Source organism: Ornithodoros turicata, chromosome 8 (genome assembly GCF_037126465.1).
Source record: "Ornithodoros turicata isolate Travis chromosome 8, ASM3712646v1, whole genome shotgun sequence".
Taxonomy (NCBI): Eukaryota; Metazoa; Arthropoda; class Arachnida; order Ixodida; family Argasidae; genus Ornithodoros; species Ornithodoros turicata.
The window spans coordinates 39,469,300-39,492,058 of record NC_088208.1 but is presented as its reverse complement, the minus strand read 5'-3'; the positions used below and the strand labels follow the sequence as shown (position 1 = coordinate 39,492,058).

Genomic DNA, 22,759 nt, shown 5'->3' with positions numbered 1-22,759 from the left:
GACCGGTTCGCCATACGAACGTTAACAGGCTGTTTTGTGCCGAGAACGCTGAAGTGTATGAAATACAAGGCCTCTTCACTGTGTGCCTATGACACCACGAAGTTGAAGACATACCAGAAAATACTGATACTTGTTCTACATTGGAATCATACAGTTGCTTGTGACATAGTGGACGAACGCGACAGGAACACGGACGAACGACAGAAGCACAGCGTTCAACTTCAACAAACGTCAGTTGAAGTTGAACGCTGCGTCTGTGTCGTCCGTCCGTGTTCCTATAGCGTTCGTGCACTATGTTTCACCTAAACCAAAACGCTCTACTGGTCCTTTCATTACTTGCTTGAGATCGCATTAGAGACAAGATTAAAAGTTAGGGGTTTCGACGCAGATATCTTCAACAGTACGTAGAATATCGGAGACGTCCTCTTTTTAGAGGACAGCCATCGCGAAGGCAGGTATTACCAACTACCAGAAGTCTACAGGACGTTGAGGAAGGTGTAACTGACTTTGAGCAAGGAATGACGCGTGAAAATAAAGTGTTGTTGGAATGAGAGGAGCCTTGTTCCACGAAAAAGGTGAAGCTGAAATTGGGAGTCATCCACGTGACGTCACCACTATTACCCGGGTTCCGTTCCTGGATAGATGAATCCGGAGCGCGCGAAGTAGCACCCAAAGTGGCGTTTGCAATGCCCTCTCATTGTCCTTCCCAGGGGAGGTGACATTTATAATACTCCAAAGAAGCTAAGCCTTGTTCTCCTAGCGCTTAGTCACTTGCTCTAACTATTCTCTACTTTCTAAAAAGCTCTCAGGGCACGTTGATCTGGGTTCGACCCCTAGCCAGCTGCAACAAAGCCATGCGAAAGACCTTAGCGTGCAAGAAGAACAGTGAGCTAGCATAGCAGCTCTCTCGTCTGCTTAGACGGTTTTACCATTCTTTTTTTTCCCCCTCTACTAGATCTGGAGTAGCTCATTCCGCGGTGAGCGGGCTCACATCTCCATATTTTTTTTCTTTTACCTTCATCATCAACGGTTACAGGGTGTCCGCACGAGCGAATTTCTGTGGCGAGATCTCGGCGGAGACGCGAGGGCGACAGGAGCGCTGTCATAGTTTCTTGAGTGCACGTGATGGACGTCACGTCTTCTAGTGCACTCGTCTGCTACCGAGAGGTTGTGTGCGCCCTCCACAGAACGGCGTCAGCTAGCTGCGTTCGTCCAGCGCCGTCCTCCGTCACGTTTTTGAGCGACTTCTCCACCGTCGCTTCAGACATCGTTCGGATGGTCTTAGCATTTCTTCCGCGACGTCTCGTTGGCGCATGCTTTCCTCCTCACTCTCCTTTGCCAACATCTCGCCAGACGAAGTCGCTTGTGCGGATACCCGGTCAGTTGAAGTGCGTCGTCCTACTAAATCTCGTCTCTTCGGAATACTACCCACTTTATGCCATTGTAATCTAAGTGTCTGTTCTTCAGCAATATTGTTTCCCCATGTAAAGTGTGAAGCATTAAAAAAGTAATTTCAAGTTTTGAAAAAGTGTTACGTCATGTGGTGTCCAACCTACCCAGAAGTCTGGCAATATTGCTCCTCGAAGGTCCATTTCCGTCTCTTCACCACAGCTATGCTGGCAGACTGCCAACGTGGACAAGAACAGATGGTAAGAGGGTTCGTGGGAAGTCCTGAGAAAGTCAGTCCTGGGAAGTAGTGGGAGGCAGGGACGCCAGCATGGAACTGTACTCGAAGTTTGAGGAAGAACCTCAAGAAACCAGTGCAACTTTGAGAGAGATCCCACAATCTCCTAGTCTCTAGCTTGGCTTTGGGCGTCCACGACTGGATATTGTTGCTACGGGGTCATGCTACTGGTCAATTGTAAACCTGAAAGGTAAAAAAATAGGTCCATAGGATCATACCGAATCTGGAGGAGGTAAACATTGCTTCGAGCACCGTGTGTCGGAGATTTCCGGCGCAAGGTCAAAAGAACCCCAAATGGTCCAAATTATCCACAGCCCTATACCCTGCAGCACGTGCAGCATACGCGTAAATCTACTCCCAATTTGATTTTTTTTAAAGACCTAGTCTGAATTCCGTCGAACGCGCCTTAGGTCGGAAACCGCTGGTATTATATTAGCGGAGCCAGACCTTAATCTTTTGGTTCAATCCAGGATTGCAGGACTTTGCACTTTTCTATATTATAAGCTATAATTCTGTATTTTAACATGACCATGATGTCGATACAATTCGTCTTTGCTATTAAACTCTCCTATCCATTGAGAAGGTACGTAAGTAAGGCAAATGAGAATTAGTAGAAACACAGCATGTAAGCCTCATCAACGCCCGAGCGCTTTGTTGGTCCATGTCGGAATGCGAAAGTACGCGGAAGAAAATGCAAACGAGAATGTGTCAAGAGTGAGTGAGTGTCTTGTAGTTGTTGTTGATTATGGGGTAAGGAAGGTTAGCCATCCTGGAGAAGGCTTGCTATCCCTCAACGAGGCCGCAGTTTAGGTGACGATATCGGCGTGCGGTACTGTCAACGGAGGGATTGTCGCAAACGTTCCAGTCGATTTCGAAACTACTGTGTAATTTTATTGCTCGTGCAACGCTAATCATGGCATCGAAAATCCCATGTGAAATAGTGGCTTAGTTTGACTGTTATTCGACGGAATGCGTGACAAGAGCAGACGCCGGACGCTGAGAGTATGCTGGAATTACCTCTCTGGAAAAAAGCGAAATCGTCATTCCCTACACCACCAATCAGAGCACGGCCTTCAAAAAAGGGATGCCGCGGCGGTGCGGGCGTCTGGACGGCGCCTTTCTCCCCTGGGCGAAGCCCTCTCACTCGTCCTGTTAGGCTGTGACGTCACTCTGATCTCGCTGTCGCCGGAGCCTCCGGAGCCGCACATGCAGTGGTGATCTTTAAAATTCGGTTATTTAACACCTAAGCATTTTTTTGGACGGTAAAAATTAGCCAAGAAGCTTGTCGGCCCATGTCAAACATTGTAGTATCTGTTTCATATGTGAGTTTTAGGAAGAGATCGTTCCTGCTAGATAGTTGCGTGTCCTAATTGTCGATTCAGCATCGGCAATTTACGGTACGTAAGAAGACCGAGTGGTGGCGTACGAGTATTTCCTCCATACTGAGTTTTAAGTGAATGGCGAAGTCAACTACAGATTTGTGGAATCAGGATGTCTGTATCTTTTCGGTTGAACATTAGTATCGGGTCTCTTAGTTGGACTCTTCTCTCATTCCTTCTCTCTAACAAAGTTGCTTGGTCCCTGGCAAAATCCACTCCACCAACGCTCTGCCCTCAAAGCTCTCTGGACCTTTCTAGACACAATAGGACTTCCATCCTTACTGTGAAGGGCTCATTATTTCATTCCCCACATCACCACCAGCGATTGGGTGGAGTATCGCCAAAAGGGCGAGGTGCATGATGATGAAGTAACGAATAACCGATTGACACGGGACACGCAGACAAACACGGAAATTGCTTGAGCACGTCTATCTTAATCAATTAGAGCTTCCGTGAACAAAGAGGAAATTGAGTTGAATGGGGGGAATCAACAAACCAATAAGAACAAAAACTACTTTATCTTTAACATGATGAATGCGCAGAATGATGAATGAAGGAACGAAGTACCTAGAGACATGAGACACGCAGACAAACACGAAAAGTTCACGAACACAGTAAATGGTTTAATAACACCAGGCCTCCTAAATACCCAACAACTCCCGGAGAGGAAGGAGAGGAGAAAGGGGAAAGGGGAGAGATTTGGGAGGCGTGGTGTTATTCAACCATTTACTGTGTTCGTGAACTTTCCGTGTTTGTCTGCGTGTCTCGTGTCTCTTGGTACTTCGTTCCTTCATTCATCATTCTGCCCATTCATCATGTTAAAGATAAAGTAGTTGTTGTTCTTATTGGTTTGTTTATTCCCCCCATTCAAATCAATTTCCTCTTTGTTCACGGGAGCTCTAATTATTGGTTAAGATAGACGTGCTCAGGCAATTTCCGTCGCTCATGCGAACACAATGGAGCTTCCGGTAGGTCATTATTTGGTATTTGACAAAACGCGCACTGACTTCAATAGCGCGGTGACCTTTTCACAGCCGGTGCACTTGGCATTGTGCTGTAGAAAAGGAAATGTGTTAAACTTATAACAATCTTAGGTAGAGGATTCCTGGAGAGTGAAGAGTATTTAGAAGCAAAGACGGTTGACTCGAGTGGACATACTCCAAGAAGGATAGGTTCCTCCATGTCTTCGCAAGTACTTTTACTTTTTGCAGCGCAGTTGTGCCTTGGCACAGCACAGGTTCTACTCGCTTCTAAAAATTCTCTTCCGTACACACCCCTTGCCAAAGTGGAAGTTAAGAACTACGCGGAAACGCTACCACGACTTGGGAAGTCCCAGGACGCATGGAAGGTGAGCCATTGGAAATGTTTTCTTCAGAGCTAGAGCTTTAAGAAACGCATCACATGACTTACACGCTAGTGCATGTTTGCGGGTTGCGGGGCGTTAACTCTTATACTCGATATTATACTAGGTATTATATCGCGGGTACCCGCACTTTATTTAATTAGCAAAGCACTTTGGGAACTGCTTCAGGTTTCTTGAACACTAATGCTACTCATGCATGTTGAGGAGTGATGTAGCCACTGTGAATCACTGAGATATGCCGGTCGTGTGCACAGATGAACCTAACTAGCATTTGCACATGCAACTCTTTGTCTATTTACCTGAGGAACTCCCGGCGGCGCTCGATGGCGTATCTATGCGTGAGAAAGCTACAAAACAATTCAGAAAGCCATACTCAGCGTGAAAAAAAGAAAAAAAAAGAAAAAGAAAACAGAGCGCGAAAACGTCGGCTTTCATGCATTAGAATATAAGGCAACATGGCGGCCTCAGGTGAGTTATATTTAGGTAACGCTAGCGGTGCTATCGGTGCAGGAAGCGAAACGGTGTCCCACATGGATGCTCATCGGTAGTGCTCCGAGCCGCACCTGCATACAGCTCATCTGACACCGCTATGTTGCCCTATTCTAATGCATGGCAGCCGAAGTTTTCTCGTTCTGTTTCTTTATTTACGCTGAGTACTGCTTCCAGGATTTTTTTGTAGCTTTAGCACGCATAAATACGCCATTATGCGCCACTGGAAGTCCCACAGGTAACTAGACAACGAAGTTACGCTTGCGAATGTCAGTTAGGTTTATCTGCACGCACACTGTGTATATTAATATCAAGACTGTCTTGTGTAGGGATCAGGGATCAAAGTGAGTCCGGTTTGCACAGATATGTAATGGCTTGTTTTTTGCTAAGCCTTACGTATGTGTGTGTAAGGGGTAAGGAATCGAAGATCCGCCTTTATCAGTGCCACTTCTGTCTGTCCAATTTTCCTCAATCATCGTCCCTACATATATTTGTGGCCGTTGTCAACCCGCCCGAAAGCGGTCCACCCGAAAATTAATGAAAAGGATGCGGTATCCCCCAGTATAACCATGAGTGGCCTAAAGTGGCCATGAGTGTTGCTAAACAGACGGCACGCGTGTATTTCAGTTCATCACTGCAAACAAGACGCTTCACCTGTACATGCGTTCCTTCGAACATGACCTCATGTATGGCAACGACAGCAAGTGCGTCAAGGGTAACTTGTTGGACGCTAACAATAATGTGGCGACAGTTGACTTAAGCTATATCGACAGAAGTAAAAAGGATCACATTGAGTAAGTAATATCATACTCATATATACTCTCTACGCTCTCTCTCTCTCTCTATACTCTACCTTGGAAACGCTTAGTGATGGATTTTTTTTTTCTGAAACTCTGAAAATCCTAGCGGAATCGATGCGAAATACGTAAGATAAGGAAATATCAAACAACGTGTATCAAACCCTAAGTAACGCGTACCGGAGCTGCGAGTCCCGAGTGTTTTGTGACTAACATCTATACTTTTTTTCTTTTTTCAGTCAATCAAACAACGCTGTGTTGTTTTTGATAGTTTGCTAACAAACTTCTTTTTATATATTTTGGGTTGGGTGCAGCTTGGGTTGGGTGCGTAGCTTGCAGGACATGCTAGGAAACAACAAAGCCATTATTTTCATTCGCAGGGATCTGAAAAAGCGCAGTGAGTTTGTCAAATTTGTTGCTTGCAATCAATACCCTGGCTGTTACTGCAGGGAATGGCATCATTTTGGTCTAAATATCGCGGGCGGGCGGGCCGAGAGAAGCGATTTTGTTGCATCTCCCATAGACTCCCACGTACTGATAATTTGACAAACTTTAATTTGCCAAAAATCAGTGGATCGCATCAGGCCTTCAAAAATATCCATTCCCTAGATAAACTCAAAGGAAACACGCCTGTACATGTCTTGTGTTTAAAACTAGCGAGGAAGAACCCTACGAACAAAAATTCCCGATAGACTTCTTAAGTAGTGAGTTCGCCTTATTGCCACTTGGGGGTTCTAAGCCCTCTGCCAGTAGCATGGGAGAAAAAAAAGCTGACTTATATGAAAGCATAATCCCAAGCAAGAAGGTTTATTACCTTAAAAGAACCGAAACTTCACAACACCAGGCAAAGAGAGGCAAAGCCTCGTATCCCCAAGACCAGCGCCTGAGTTAAGCAGCTTGGGAGCGCGTCTTCAGCGCACGACAGGTCGGCAACCAACTAAGTCGGGTCCGTGGCTCCATTCTCTGTGTCTTCCTGCTGTATCATGCATACTAAACATACCAGGGGCGTGCCATATTGATTTACGTTTCTCAATCATCTGCCACCCACAGCTGTGTGTTTGATTTGACCGTCACCGATATCCAATACAACAATGCCCAACACAACAAGATGAACAGATAAATCGCGACTATGACATGCGGTGATTCAACGCTGGAGAGCAGTATCCAACACATTTACATGCGTAACATTATACAGTGCCCGCACGGGGCAGCACTTGTTCACACGGGCAGAATGCAAAGACGCTAGATGGCGTTCCCGGTGGTGGTGAAAGGGCTCGCCGTTGTCGGCCTCACAGAGGTGGGGGAAGGGAGTTGCCTCAGGACAGAAGCCGCCGATATTTCGAACAGAGACTGTTCTTCTTCTGGGCACCGTCCTCGGTGCCCACCGCACGGTGCCCAGAAGAAGAACAGTCTCTGTTCGAAATATCGGCGGCTTCTGTCCTGAGGCAACTCCCTTCCTACATCTCTACCGGTTCGCTGGATTTCTACCCATCACAGAGGTGGGCAACGTCACGACTGACGCCCTGCGGGAATGTGCGTCCTGGGCCGACTTCTAATGGAACTGTGCCGACATATGTCTGAAAGCGTCTCTGGAAAGCGTTCAGGAAAAACCCCAGACATCACACCCGGCACCGGGATTCGAACCCGCGTACCTCCCATGCTTCAATAACTCCAAGGCGTTTCCAATAACACTGTGAGTGCACGACCGTGCAAGATCGAGGAGAACCAACAGGGTCAGCGCTTAACGGCTTGATGACGTTGTTCCATGCAAGAACGGCAGAGGGTTACAGAGGGCTGCTGGTGTAGTGCGTGAAGACCATGAAGAGTCACACCAAAACTCGTCAATGATTGAGTGGTGTGTTGGAAACATGGCCTCGTATCTCAAAGGATTCAGGGACCAGTTGCGGAAGGACAGTGACTGTAATGGACCCCCAGCGAACATCGCACGTGTGGAACAGATTAACCTGGGAACAGTTTCATCAACGTTCGCAGAAAGAAACTGCGGTCTCGGGACTCTCCAGGAACAGATTGCATCGCAGGAGCACCTCATGATGAGGAAGGTCTCTGCCTAGTGGGTGCCCAAACCACTGCCTGTAGCGTAAAACCGGAAGCGTTTGGATTTATACTGCGACATCCTGTCCATCATCTGTTTATCACCTCTTCTGTATCACGGCAAAATGCCCCTGCCCAGATTCCAGTTCGGGTTATGAACTGAAAGCAGCTGTCCAAGCGTAGGTGGTACCCATCCTTCGGAAAGTGATTCATCAGGGCTTGAAAAGGTCGCTACACATGTGGCTCAAGAGCGTTCAGGTCCAAGCAAAATGTACAGGGAAAGCGGACATATCCATCACCCTCTAAGTGGCCAGTAACGCAAGCACAAAACGAAAGGTAGATCAATATGGTACACTCCTGTATCTGTGTGCGGGCAGATGGACACTTTTGGGAAGAAATAATAAGGTATTTTCTCTAGTTTCCTATAGCTGCTGCTGTCAGGCGATATACAAAACAAGTTTAGTCTGTCCTAAACAACACAAGTGCTAACTCTACAAACAATATACATAGACAACGTTCCGTTCCGCATCTCTGTGACGTCTGTTTACCCGCATGACATTCTCGGGTAAACATAAACAAGCGCCCGCCACAACTTCCGGTGCCACGAAGACATCCGGCACAGTGGTTCGCGCAGGGCGTGGCTGTGTTCCAATGCCTCGCGCCCGCGAAGCCGCCTGACTAGGCAGCTGAGTAGACCCCTTTGCTTGTCACTATTGGAACAGGCTTGCCTAGCCGAGGCGCCTGTGGCGCCATCTCGTTGCTCACGCGAGAAATGCGTACGGCGCAAGCGCAGCAGGACTGTAATGCGCTAAGTTTGTAGGACATCGTGCATAAACTGTCACCTTCACAACTAAACATGTGTTGCAACTCTCTACGCAGTTAAAAAAAAAAAACATACCACTATGTGCAACTTTACATTTAAAGCCAGCAGAAACAGCGGGTACGCTGGTACCGTCAACGTGCGTCTCCATCCCGGCTGTCAGATGGTCAGGCGTATAACTAGTCTGCATCGATGCGCACTAGGCGGTAGCCGACTGAATAGCGGACTTGGCGAGATTTGGAACGAGACTTAACATGGCGGCACTTCCGGTCAGACCGCTAGGCAGTCGACTAACCGGGGTATTGGAACGCAGCCCGTGTTTGCACTGGAACCGGATGTCGTTTTGGCACCAAAAGCGGAAGCGGTGAAAACGGCATGTATGCCTTAGCATTCGGGTTCCTACTGGCTGCACCACAAGTCCAGAGAGCAATAGCATGAAAGATGATTTGTCAACGTTTACATTTTCTGTATTTTACAGTGTACACTTTGTGGCATACTTCCGGGTGAACCGTACTGAAGGGTACAACCAGTCCAACATTCTTGTAGGATCGTACGACAAGGGTAAGTGGATATGTCATCTTTGTCACATAAACGGTGGACATTCTATCGGTTACGCGACGTTCCTTGGTCGCATGTCTGTACACTCTAAAAACAGAACTTCACCGCATAGCACGCTGTGCTCCAACCATTGCCAAAAATGATAGAGTTATCGCTTCTGATTTGAAGAGAGAGGGGGCGTACGCCTTTTTGCGGCAATTTTCATATATCCAAATTGTCACAAAAAGGCGTACGCCCACCTCTCTCTTCGAACCAGTAGCGATAACCGTATCATTCGCGGCAATGGTTGGCGCACAGCGTGCTATGCGGTGAGGTTCTGTTTTTAGAGTTTAGTATTAAAATACTGGGTGCGTAGCAAGGACGTAGCTACACTCTTAAAAATGAACTTCACCGCATAGCACGCTCCTAGCCAACCATCATCCCGAATGACATCGTTCTCGCCCGAGATTTGTTGAAAACGGGAGGCGTACGCCTTTTTCGTACCACTTACGCAGTACATAATTGGTACAAAAATGGTGTACGCCTCCCGTTTTCAACAAATCACGGTCGAGAACGGTGTCATTCGGGATGATGGTTGGCTAGGAGCGTTCTAGGCAGGGAGGATAATTTTTTAAGAGTGTAGCGTCACAACATTCGGGTTTTAATTAGCACGTACTGTCATGTTAAATAAAGATATGCGCATTATGAATTCACAACCTTTATTAAATCGTCATCATCACCAACAACATCGCAACTGTAATCGTCATCACAATAGCGCAAAGCCAGAAGCAGCTTCATGACGCGCCGTCACCCGCACTGCGCTCTTAAAAATGAACTTCACCACATAGCACGCCCCTAGCCAACCATCATCCCGAATGACAGCGTTCTCGCATCTGATTTGTTGAAAACTGGAGGAGGAGCCTATTTTGTGCCATTATGCATGGCACAAAATAGGCTCCGCCTTCCGTTTTAAACAAATCGGGGGGCGAGAGCGCGGTCATTTGGGATGATGGTTGGCTAGGAGCGTGCTATGTGGTGAAGTTCATTTTTAAGAGTGTGGATTAAAGAAGCTGGTTGAAAGTTCGGGTGTAGTTCCGTACAGTACACTTATAGATGTAAACAAAGAAAAACAATAGAGACCATATAGAAAAGTCGAACAGGGCTACCCGTGTAACACCGGTATTAAAAACACATACACACCGACTACCCCAGCTCAAGATTGTTATCGGTTAATTTTGTTCTTCGTTATTTAGTTTTCCACGTTCCTGGTTGATCCCGGTATCAGTCGTTCGCAAACGTTTTGCTCTTTCAGGTCATGCCACTTTTGTATTGTTCGTCTTTTTTTGGAGCCATAAGTGCACGTACGGAACTACATTCGAAAGTTCTTTCCCCCAAAAAGAGATAGTGGAGAGAATGATCTGAGGATGAGAATGACCGCGTGTGACTGCATTATGCGCTTTCTTTTGCCCGAAACGGCATACATTAATCGAATACAACGAACTATGTCAAGAGAATAAATTGCGCATACTTTTCAGAGGGAGAAGGGTATCCGTATCCGATGGTGTTTTCGGATTATAAGACCTGTGGAATCGTAAGGATCCCTCATTACGAAAAAGGCAAGTCATCACCTTAACATGTGTTTTGCGCGGGTAATGTGATTATGTAACTACACTGTGAAAACAGAACTTCACCACATAGCACTCCCCTAGCCAACCGTCATTCCGAATGATATCATTCTGTGTCGTCATTTGCTGAAAATGGGAGGAGGCGCAAAAATATTCCAAAAGCCTGGAGACGACATAACTAGACAAAACAGTAGAGAACTCCGACTTGTTATTTTGTTATGTTAAGTCGGAGTTCTCTAGTTTTTTGTCTAGTTATGCGAGGAGGCGCCAATCTGGGACACATTATGCTTGTCCCAGATAGGCTCCTCCCCCTGTTTTGAACAAATCAGGAGACTGAATGATATCATTCGGAATGATGGTTGGCTAGGAGCGTGCTATGTGGTGAATTTCTGTTTTAACAGTGTACAGCGCTAAAACAGAACTTCACCACATAACACGCTCCTAGCCAACCATCATTCCGAATGATATCATTCTCTGCATTGATTTGTTGAAAATGGGAGGAGGCGCCTATCTGAGACACATTATGCTTGTCCCAGATAAGCGCCACCCCCCATTTTGAACAAATCAGGACACAGAATGATATCACTCGGAATGATGGTTGTCTACACTCTTAAAAATGAACTTCACCGCATAGCACGCTCCTAGCCAACCATTATCTCGAATGATATCGTTATCTGCCCCGATTTGTTGAAAACGGGAGGCGTACGCCTTTTTTGTGACAATTATGAACAGCATAAGTGTCACAAAAAAGGCGTACGCCTCCCGTTTTCAACAAATCACGGTCGAGAACGAAATCATTCGAGATGATGGTTGGCTAGGAGCGTGCCATGCGGTGAAACTCATTTTTAAGAGTGTAGGAGCGGGCTATGTGGTGAAGTTATATAGCTGTAAAAATGAAATTAAGTGAAGCTAGAAAAATGAATTGTCGACTTGTCACTGACAATTGTTGACAAACTTGTTGTCGACAAAATTGTTGACTTGACAAACGACTTGTCACTGACTATTGTTACCCAGAGGTGATAGTACACGACGTCCAAGATACCATGGGATATTTTTGTGTCAAAAGTGTCAAGTAACATGCTGATGTCATTCCACCACAGATGGCAAACCAGCGTGCCAGCTTTGGGTCATGGGTGATTATGTAAAGAAAGTGAACCGTTGCTGCCTGTTCATCTATCAGTTGCTGTGTGGACCGGAAAAACACCTGGTCTATGACGCTGACAAGTGCAGATACGAAGAGCAACACGACGTTGAAGTGGAAGAATAAACGCAAGAACTTACAGAGTACTCTTGCAACTAATTATTACCCTGCTACTCATTACTTGCTGACCATAGTCAGGCGTCTTTACGCTGGATTTTTGCGGTCGGTTTATGGTACTTCCTGTGTCACTAATGCAACGCATGCGTTTTGCTGTGATATGGTTGATCTTCGCCAAGTAAAAAACACCTTTTTATAGAGATGCTATAAACCATGCCACAAACTTGGAGGGCCATTGCTAGCTTCATGTATAATATGGGCGATTCTAAGGCTTCTGCTGCAATCTACATTAGGTTTTTCACTTGTCAACTTCCTATAACATACGCTGCTGGTCTTCTACAAGTGATGTCGAGTTCGGCCGCCAAAAATATGAGCAGGTCTTTCGAGCTCCGGTGACATATTTCGGTCGCAGATGTAGTCGACATATGTTACATAAGCGTAACAACAAGCGTTTTTTTATATCACGGGGGTGTTTAAAAATTTGGGGATGGCGATGTTCATTATTACGGCTAAGTCATAACAGCTTAACGACATGTGTCTAAAGCCGAAGTAGCAAGGCCTCCCTGTATAGGGGGTGCATAGTCCAAATAGTTAGGAGTGTCGCCAAACGCTGGGAGTGTTGGGGGTGCGGGGGTCTGGATAGAGCACTCATAACAACGCCTGCTATGCAAAGTGATCCGGGCTACAACAGTTCTTGTGGTTCCTGGATTGTCGGGATTTGGTGGGCAAATCAGACTCGCGCCTTCAAGCTAAAGAAGGCCTGATGATGATGATGATGATGATGAAGATGGTCTCTCGACCAGCCTCTAAGGCCCTTTTGTGTGTATGTGTGTGTGTGTTTCTTTTCTTCCTTCCTTTCCTTCTTTTCTTTTTTATTGAAGTAATAGCAAGTCGGCCTATGCCCGACTAACCTTCCCTCCCTCTTTTTTCAATAAACATATCCCCCCCCCCCGTGATGGCTATTATGACGCTATGTAGTCCTTACAATCACGTTTCCAGAGACCGTAACCATGGAGAACACTCAAAAACCAGAACTTCACCGCATAGCACGCTGTCCTCCAACCACTGACACGAATGATAGGGTTATCGCAGTGAGAGGGGGGCGTACGCCTTTTTGCGGCAATTTTCATACATCCAAATTTCCACAAAAAGGCGTACGCCCCTCTCTCTCTTCGAATCAGAAGCGATAACCATATCATTATCGGGAATGGTTGGCGTACAGCGTGCTACGCGGTGATGTCATGTTTTTAGAGTGAAGAGACTTCTCCCGTCGCACAGGCAGCCACTCGATCGTGGCCATAGGCTTGTTATGTTGAAATGGTGTGGGGCTAGAGTGGAAGAACCCACGACTATACGCGTGCGGAGGGAGAGGAGGCATCGAGGAAGCCTTTTCAAGCCAAGAGAGGAATCCAAACCAAATTTCGTCCGTCGCGGAATAGACCTCTACCATAGAAACGTCATCATGACGTTGGTAGACAGAGTGAAACCGAAACAAATAGGGGAGGGGAGGGCTGGGTTCCACGAATGGCCACTTTTTCGTTGCCTCCGATTGAAAGCAAAGTAGGACCGAAGGTCGCGTCCCTTTCACTTACCACCGTAGGTCCCTAACTTGGAGAGTAGTCAAACTCTACCAAATTGGTGGCACTGTCGAACGCTATGACGTCATTTGTTTACAAACAGGGAGACATCTATTGGGTTGCGGCGGAATAAGTCAGTCCCAAAAAATTTGGGCACCGCCGTGTGAGCACACAAGCAAGAAAGAACACCAGTAGTCGTACGAACTAACCGTTTCTCAAAGAAACTCTTTTACTCCAAGTAGTCTACGTTCTTCGGTCTGACAATCAGTGACGTAGTGTAGTCAGAAACCTACACTCTTAAAAATGAACTTCACCACATAGCACGCTCCTAGCCAACCATCATCCCGTATGACAACGTTCTCGCCCTAGATTTGTTGAAAACGGGAGGAGGAGCCTATTTTGTGCCGTGCATAATGGACACAAAATTGGCTCCATCGATTACGCACAGGATCTGCGTTCACGAACTCGCAACTGTGCAAGATCGGCTCCAGGGAGGACTCCAGTTGCGGACACTGTAATCATCCGGAGACAATTGCGCATATCCTGACAGAATGCCGTGCATACCATGCCATGCGGGAAACCCATCTTCCCCACGCCAGGCCTGGTATACTGACGGACGTCCTCTTCCCCGAAGGTCCTTGTGCGGAACGACTTTCAAAAACTCGCGGCCTCGTGCGCTTTCTCCAAGCAACGGGCCTAGCGGAGAGACCACTCTAGTGCACCTCTCCCCTACAGTGTGCTTCTGTCCCCTCAGTACCGGTCATCCTGCTTCTACATCACTTTGAAGTCCTCAACTCCCCTTTCTCCCACCTTCTTTTCCTTTTTTTGGCTATAGTCGTGACGATGCCCACTTGAGTGCGGCCAACAACGGCAAGCTACCTCGACCCCCCCCCCCTTCATTTCTAAGAGTGTACGTGCTGTCCGCCGCGAGCACACGTCGTCAGTGAAATTGAAGCATTAGCACACGAGACATGTGATAGGTGATAATATAGTTTGTATCAGATAGTCAAGAGTCTGGTTAAAGCACATCGTACCTCGAATTAAATATAATTCCATAAAATTGATGACGTCACAGTGTCACAACTGCGCAAAAGAGACGCTTCGCCGCTTGAAATTCCAAGGAATAAGAATGAAGAATGCAGCTGCAAGGTGGTTTTCTTTCACGACACATCGATTAGGTCTTTGGTGGTTATGAGACGTTGCGCTAAGTGCTGTTAAAGATACGTTTGCGCTGTATAAGAAGAAGAAAAAAAAAAACATGGTAAGAGATGGCAACGAATAGAGTTATGTGTCGTGTTACCAGAACGCAAAGCCACGGAATGTCGTATATGCCGCGAATTACATTTTGAGGAAAAATGACAGGAACGAAAAATAGGCTCCTTGTTCAAATAATACTCTACTGGAGCTCCAAGGTGACCATTTGGGTTGCGTTATTACAAAATGTCACTCTTGAATGCGCTGGAAGTTGCCGAGAAACGGGGCAGGATTTCCACAGAAGTAGCGGCAGGTGCTCCGTTCCTATTGTGTCTGCGATATTTCAGAATTCTGTAGCACGTGACTGACCTAACCAAAGAATGACGCCCACATGAAGGGACAATGGTCCATTCGTCTCAGATCTGTATAGGTTGAAAAGCAGGAGGGAACATGATTGCACAATACCGATTATTCGGCTGACATTCATCTGCTCCTGCCTTTTGTTTTCTTCTTTCACATTAAAAAACAAACAAAAAAGAACCATAACGTTCGTGTAATGTAATTCATTGGTACCGCGTACGAAGATGCAATAACTATGTGATGACAATGCCATTTTGCGGAGGGAAATACAATTTCTCACAGTCATGATGTCTCCGAGCAAACACATTTTTCGGGAACACAGCATGTAATAAGGTCGAGATTGGCGAAGAGAGGCGAAGTCAACAATAAACCTCTATCCGAGAAACGTCATCCTGACGTTGGCAGACAGACTGAAACCGAAACAAACCGGAAGGGGAGATCTGGGTTCCACGAATGGACACTTGTTCGCTGCCTCCTATTGAAAGAAAAGTAAGACCGAAGGTCGCGTCCCCTTCAGGGACCATCGTAATCCCCCTCAAGACCGTGGATTTCGGGAACAGTGAAAACAGATCATCTTAAAGTTGGTAATAAAACTTGTTTAGTAGCATATAGGTGCAGGCAAACTGCTGGATGAAATCCATTGTAGAAAAAGCAGGAGCTTGGGCAAGAGAACGACAGACGTGCACTCCGATAAAATAAAAGGGTGTGAAAAGGTGGTAACTTCTATAGTTACAACCCAGATCAACATATAGCGCCTGATAAAGGGTGTAAAAGGCTGGTAAAAGCAATTATCGTATATCCAAATTGTCACGAAAGGGCGTACGCCCCCCTCGCCCACCGAATCAGAAGTGGTAACCCTATAATTCGTGGCAGAGAGTAAGGTAGCAGGTAGAACATTGCAACCTTTTAGGCACATTATATATGCGACAAATATTGCCTCCTGAAAGGTGTAACTGCTTCACCCTGTTTTCTGAGAGTGTGTCATGTTGTCCAGTCTGTTCTTCTCCTGCTCAAGCTTCGCTTTTTTTAATTTTTTACAATAAACGTTGTAGCCTCGCATACTTGTGAGACAACAACAACTTTCTCGGATAACAAGGAGCAGGAACAAGCAGCACAAGCCCATCAAGCTACTCTAGTCAACAACAACTTTATTTTCAGAAGGAGAGTGGGGAGGTTCATCGTACTTGTGAGACATTAACAACAACAAATACGTAATGATGATGTAGTGGAACAGTAATTTCATTATTGTTTTACCTCGTTTTTTTATCTTATGTCTTCTCTATACATGCCAATTTTTCTCCTTCAATCCTAAACGGAACCTAAGCAGTAAGCTTTTAAATGTTATGGAGTCATCACCGGATCGACATTTATGCAACTATGCCATCTCCATGTTTTTCTTTTCAATAAATTCTTCTATCCATCTTTCCTTTGATCTTGTTTGACGACAGCGTGGTCTCAGCACGGAGCGTATCTTAACATTTGGCGGAAAGTACGAACAAAGTGACATAGAAGGCTCCCAAGTACGCTTATACGTAACGTCGGTACTCTATCCCAGTAACATTTTGGGGAATAACTTGGAGTAACGTAGGAGTAAGTCCAAGGAGCGCCGGCGATGACATTGTTTGTGTGTAGGCAGAAGTAGTTTAGGATCGAGGTAGTGCAGGGTGCAACATGAGAACTGAATTGGTTTGAACGGATTGTGAGAACTGAAAAGTGAATTGACAGTTTACATCGACGTCGAAGGAGCTATCAAGGACGCCGTTGGAAGATAACTTTTCGAGGCCACTTCCAAGGACTCCCTGCTGCTGTGAGATAAGTGTTCCACGAGTTGGAACTTCGTCGAACTTTTCTGTCCTCCACTACAAGTTTTCGTTGTAGTATGATATTGGATTTGATTTTGCATAACGTGTGAAGATTAAGGCGGACTCGTGCGGTTTAGTTGACTTTCGCTTCCGGAGTGAGTTGGGTGCACATCACAAAATTGTTTTCTTCGTTTTGGTCTTCTTCCGCACTTTAAGGAAGTGACGTAATCTACGCCAGCGTGCATACCATGGTAGCAAACGACAAAGACGTTATTTTCATTCGCAGGGATCTGGAAAACCGCCGTAACCTTGTCGAATTTGTTGATTGCAATCAACTTCTCGACTGTTACTGTAGAGAATGAAATCATTTTGGCCCAAATATCGCTGGCGGGCGGACCGAGAGAAGCGATTTTGTTGCATCTCCCTTAGACTCCCATGTATTGAAAAGATGACAAACTTTAATTCGTCAAAAATCAGTGACGCTCCTAGCCAACTACAACGTCGAATGATATCGTTATCTTCCCTGATTTGCTGAAAACGGGAGCCGTACGCCTTTTTTTGTGACAATTATGAACAGCATAAGTGTCACAAAATAGACTCCGCCCCACATTTTCAACAAACCAGGGTTTAGAATGTTGTCATTCGGAATGTTGGTTGGCTACACTGTTAAAACAGAAGTTCACCACATAGCACGCTGCTAGCCAACCCTCATTCCGAATGATATCATGCTGTCTCATGATTCGTTAAAAACAGGGGGAGGAGCCTATCTGGAACAAGCATAATGTGTCCCAGATTGGCGCCTCCTCCCATTTTCAGCAAATGAGGACACATAATGGTATCATTCGGAATGACGTTTGACTAGGAGCGTGCTATGTGGTGAAGTTCGGTTTTAACAGTGTATGGTGGTAGTGGCGGGATGGCGTAAGGAAGAGGCGTTATCACTCTGCACGCTTAAAAGTGAATTCCACCGCATAGCACACTCTTAGGCAACCATCATCTCGAATGATATCGTTATCTGCTCCGATTTGTTATCTCCTCCGTTTTCAACAAATCAGGGCACATAACGATATCATACGACATGATGGTTGGCTAGGAGTGTGCTATGCGGTGAAGTTCATTTTTAAGGGTATGGTGGTCGAGGGTGTGGTGGCACATTGTAAGTTGTTGTTAGTGGTGTCATTTTTTTATTTCGACGTTTATTTGATGACAGGACAATGCAGTGGTGCGTCGGGTTCGATGTTTATTGTCATCGCTGTTTTGGCGGACGACTCCAGGCGAACTACCCACGAGGACAGTTTTCTTGGTAGTTGTGGTGTATATGACTTCTGCCTGCGCAAGCTTGAAACTTGGTATCGCAGCAGCCGAGCGAGCTGCTTCGAGCTTCATTCTCGTCAGCCCACAGCTGGCAATCTAGAAAAACGAGAAAGAGGAGAACGTACATTCTAAAAAAAAAAAAAAAGGAGTACTTTCACTCCTTTTGGGGACTAAATGCATTGGCACAAAAATAGTCCCTTTCGGGAGCAAATGCGCGGGAGTAAATGACAGAGTGGAGACTGCATTTCACGCTCTGTTCTCAGAGTCCCAGGTACATAATTCTTGTGCATGCATGAAAGTACTTTGAAGCAAACCGTCAACCGTGATATATCGAGTGATATAAAATCTTGCGCCATACATAGGGCACAATTTGCGAAGAAAGATGCGCTAACTGTTTCTTACTCTGTGTGGCTGGAAAATTCCTATGTTGGCTGAGTTATACAGCCTTATGCCGTTCAAATTGACCAAGGACACATATTTACGTATAGACTGTTGCATTCAGGAGGCCATTCACGAAGTTCAGTGACAATTTGCAGTCCTGGGAGTAAATGTCGGGACTAAATGTCGGGACTAAATGTCGGGTTAAGGGACTAAAATGGGGAGTAATTTCAGACTAGGGGAGTAGAAGCTGCAATTGCTCCCCGTTTTACTCCTTTTTTTTTCCGAGTGTAGTTGGAATAGAAGGCTGTTTTACAAGCAGGCTGTACAACAGGCTGTGTTTACAAGCAAGGCAACTCCTTCAGGGGTAGATTACAGTTGGCTAGGAAGGTGCTATGCGGTGAAGTTCATTTCTAAGAGCGTAGGTCGGGTTCATGTTAGTACACGTCCAGGCGGGTACAGCGGGTACGGGCGGGACAAGGCGGGTACGTGCACAATAGGTCGTTGTCTGAAGGCAAGGGAACGTGTTTAATATTTACCTCCAGCAGGTCCACGGAGCACATCACAGGTTCCGTAGTCAGAGAAAATAACTGTCGTTGTCCCCTGGCTACCTTCATATGTACATGAATACGAAATTTTTGTATTTAAATGGCATATAAAGAAATATAAACAAGACAGATATAAGCACAAAATACCTTACATGAAGGCAACATGAGTACAAGTATTAAGCAAAGAGGGTTCATTGAGCAAACTTTACGGCAAGCAGTTGCATCATCATTAGAGAGCGAATTTTTAGGCAGGGGGCGCTCTTGACTGCGTAGCACGCAGTATGCCAATAATTAACGCCGATGATATCGCTCCGCCTCCCTATAAGCTGAGAAAGGGGGGGGGCACACCTTTTTATGTATATATCAACTTTCCTTCTAATCGGAAGATAAGACCATACGATTCTGAAGGTTGATTGGCCTAGAACCATGTCAAGCGCCAAGACGAAAAGAACCAATTTTAGTGCCTAAAAATCCGCTCGCGAATTCGTCGCCACCGCCCTTGGTTGCGAGGATGTTGACGTGGTGGCGGAAGCTCCGCCTTCTCCCCTTAACATCCCGAAGAAGGCTATACCTGTCTCGGCATAACCTACACTCTTAAAAATGAACTTCACCGCATCGCACGCTCCTAACCAATCGTCATACCGAATGATATCGTTATCTGCCTTTATTTGTTGAAAAGGGGAGGCGTACGCCTTTGTACGCCTACGCGGACACCTTTGTGACACTTATGCTGTTCATTGCTGTCACAAAAAAGGCGCACGCCTCCCGTTTTACACAAATCAAGGCAGACAACGGTATAATTCGATATGATTATTTGCTAGGGGAGTGCTATGAGGTGGAGTTCATTTTTAAGAGTGTACTATGCGAGATAGAGTGATGCAGCTAGCTATTCAGCCAATAGGAACAAGACGTAACCCTAGCAACGACTATGTAACTATAGTACTATAGGAACGCCTGTGTACGGCGGGGTTAAAACGTGCCTGTTTGAACACGACAACAGTCATATTGCCCGCAGTTCATTTATTTTGCACGCATACTACTTTGCGCCCATCGGCCCGTCCCTGGAACGTTAGTAGCTTCCTGCAAGTTACAGAACTGTTAGTAATGCAATCCCAGGGTTACAGAATGTGGTAAAGTGATGCCGATATCTTCCTGAAATCTCCGCCGTTCTCAACACACATATTGGCGAAAACACAAAACGTAGTTCCACCAAACAAAACTGTACGCTGTAACAGATGCTGTCAAACCAGTTGACTTACCTCCAGTAACAACAAGCTTGTCTCCTTGCGCTCGAACAGTTGCACTTTGTACCGTCCTGAAAATTAAAAGATCGTCTCACCGTATACAGATTCTGATTGGCAGTTCCTGAGGTTCAATTCCTTACAGCGACGTGCCAGACGCTGCACGTAACCCGAATGAAAAAGAAGCGCTTTTGGTTGCTTGATCAACCTCGCCGGGTTTCAAATAACTACATTCACCCATGTTTACTGACGTGGCCTTCACAAGAACATATCTTTTGGATTGTCGACGTTGCAGAAGCTGAAAAGAGACACACACAGGTAATGCTGATGAATTCTGCAGGAAAACTTGCAGCGCCACTGGTGGCCAGTAAAAGTAACCACGTGACTGAACTGAACTATTCTTTGTACCAATATGTGTCGGTATAAGGACCCATATAGCCTCCTGTTCCATATGGGGATACATTGGACTCGCAAGGGCGTCTACACTCTTAAAAATGATCTTCACGAAACATAGCACGCTCCTAGCAAACCATCATCCCGAATGACAACGTTCTCGCCCCTGATTTGTTGAAAACGGGAGGCGGAGCCTATTTCGTGCCATTATGCACGGCACAGAATAGGCTCCGCCTTCTGTTTTCAACAAATCAGGGGCGAGAACGTTGTCATTCGGGATAATGGTTGGTTAGGAGCGTGCTATGTGGGGAAGTTCATTTTTAAGAGTGTATGACAACATGTCAAATCAATTTGTACAATGGAGCCATGTTGCTAGCTGTGAACTGGCAACCTTCGGATCATAAACTCAGGAAACGGACTGGTTATCAGCTCATTAAATGATTTCAATTCTTCAGGACACGGATGTGTTATGTATATAAGAAAGTTTTCCACTTTAAAATGTGTATCCCGCCTCGATATATTTATGTTACTGCAGCCTACATATAAAATAGGGAGTGACTTTTTCGGGTTAAATGCATTTCTCAGATTCGGGGGGTAAAATTCGGGGGCTATTTTTAAATCTGTAATTCGGGGAGAAATCGGGCGATAATTGTGCCTTCGGATGTTATCGGATGTTTTTGTTTCTCCCTCTCGTGTAATAAGTCCTTTCCTAATCTCTCTTTTTTTGTTTTTTCACGGGATCGTGACCTTCCAGCGGTAATCCCCGAAGGCATAGACAGTGTTGACACACATGGGTGTATTCGCTGGGAACGTAAGTGACCTATTCTTACATGTGTTACATGTGGCGACCTTTGTTCGTCTTCAGCGAAAACATCACTTGAGGATTTTATAGTGACTGGAATTCGGGGGAAAATCGGGTTTGAACCGAATTGGTCGGAGGTCAATCCGGGGGAGGGGGTGGTGGGTGGGAATAACGGGGCGGAATCGGGTTTAACCGGAAAAAGTCACTCCCTACATATAATACGTGTACTGGGTGCACTGCTACTGCTAAAGAGATCACAGTACAGTAAAGAACTACTGTATTCTGCATCATTCAAACTACACAGCGCATATTTACTTTCTGGTCCTATATCTCTACAGAACAACTTACCGTCCACGCATCAGTCTGGTCCGGACATTGAGCAGCATGCACGACGCACACGTACATGCAGACAACAAAGATGAAGATGACAGGGTGCGCCATATCGATGTTTCTTGAAACGAGTTAGCTGATACTATGGTACCTTCTCGAGTTGTTTATATACTCCCAAGAAGCAATAGTCCAATCGAATTCGGTATTAGGGCAACTTGATGTTCATCCTTTGATATTTATCGGACAAGAAAAACGAATTATAGTTCAATATGAAGTTCAACGTCAATTGTGAAACAGGACAGACTTTGCTGCATGTGGCGTCGATACGCAGGAGATAAGCAATCGAAAGTAAGAACTCGACAGCTGGGGATTGTTGGCTATATCGAACGACGGTATACGCAGGTGGCATACAGTATATACAATTAAATTTAAAAGGCAAACGTCCGCAGTGCAAGACATATGTCTTTCTTATATTTCACACGAAAACCAACACCACGAAAAAAAAAAAACTGACGTTAAGCGTAAAAAAAAACATCATTTTTTTATCTTTAGTCTATGAGTCACAGTCTTCCACTTAGCTCTTTTGAAGGATAGTAAAGGTAAAAAATTCTGATCATTGTCTGACGGCTACTTTACACTGTTAAAACAGAACTTGACCACGTAGCACGCTCCTAGCCAACCATCATTCCGAATGATATCATTTTGTGCATTGATTTGCTGAAAATGGAAGGAGGCGCCTATCTGGGGCAGATTATCTTGTCCCAGATAGGCGGCTCCCCGCTGTTTTGAACAAATCAGGACACAGAATTATATTAT

General features: G+C 45.7%; 2 protein-coding genes across 2 annotated transcripts; one reads left to right on the top strand and one right to left on the bottom strand.

The window, feature by feature from the left end:
• Nucleotides 1–4,125: 4,125 nt before the first annotated feature.
• Nucleotides 4,126–12,052, top strand: LOC135367300 (male-specific histamine-binding salivary protein-like). The gene is made up of 5 exons (XM_064600503.1): nt 4,126–4,411; nt 5,543–5,709; nt 9,063–9,145; nt 10,657–10,737; nt 11,847–12,052. Exons 1-5 carry the CDS (start codon nt 4,244–4,246, stop codon nt 12,011–12,013), a joined length of 666 nt encoding a protein of 221 aa, XP_064456573.1. The 5' UTR covers nt 4,126–4,243; the 3' UTR covers nt 12,014–12,052.
• A 6,105-nt stretch (nt 12,053–18,157) lies between these two features.
• LOC135366269 (allergen Arg r 1-like) lies at nt 18,158–22,092 on the bottom strand. Its single transcript, XM_064598944.1, has 5 exons — nt 21,962–22,092; nt 20,562–20,716; nt 20,437–20,492; nt 19,169–19,240; nt 18,158–18,347 (listed from the first exon to the last, which is right to left on the bottom strand). The coding sequence occupies exons 1-5, from the start codon at nt 22,052–22,054 to the stop codon at nt 18,217–18,219; spliced, it is 507 nt and encodes a 168-aa protein (XP_064455014.1). The 5' UTR covers nt 22,055–22,092; the 3' UTR covers nt 18,158–18,216.
• Nucleotides 22,093–22,759: the final 667 nt, after the last annotated feature.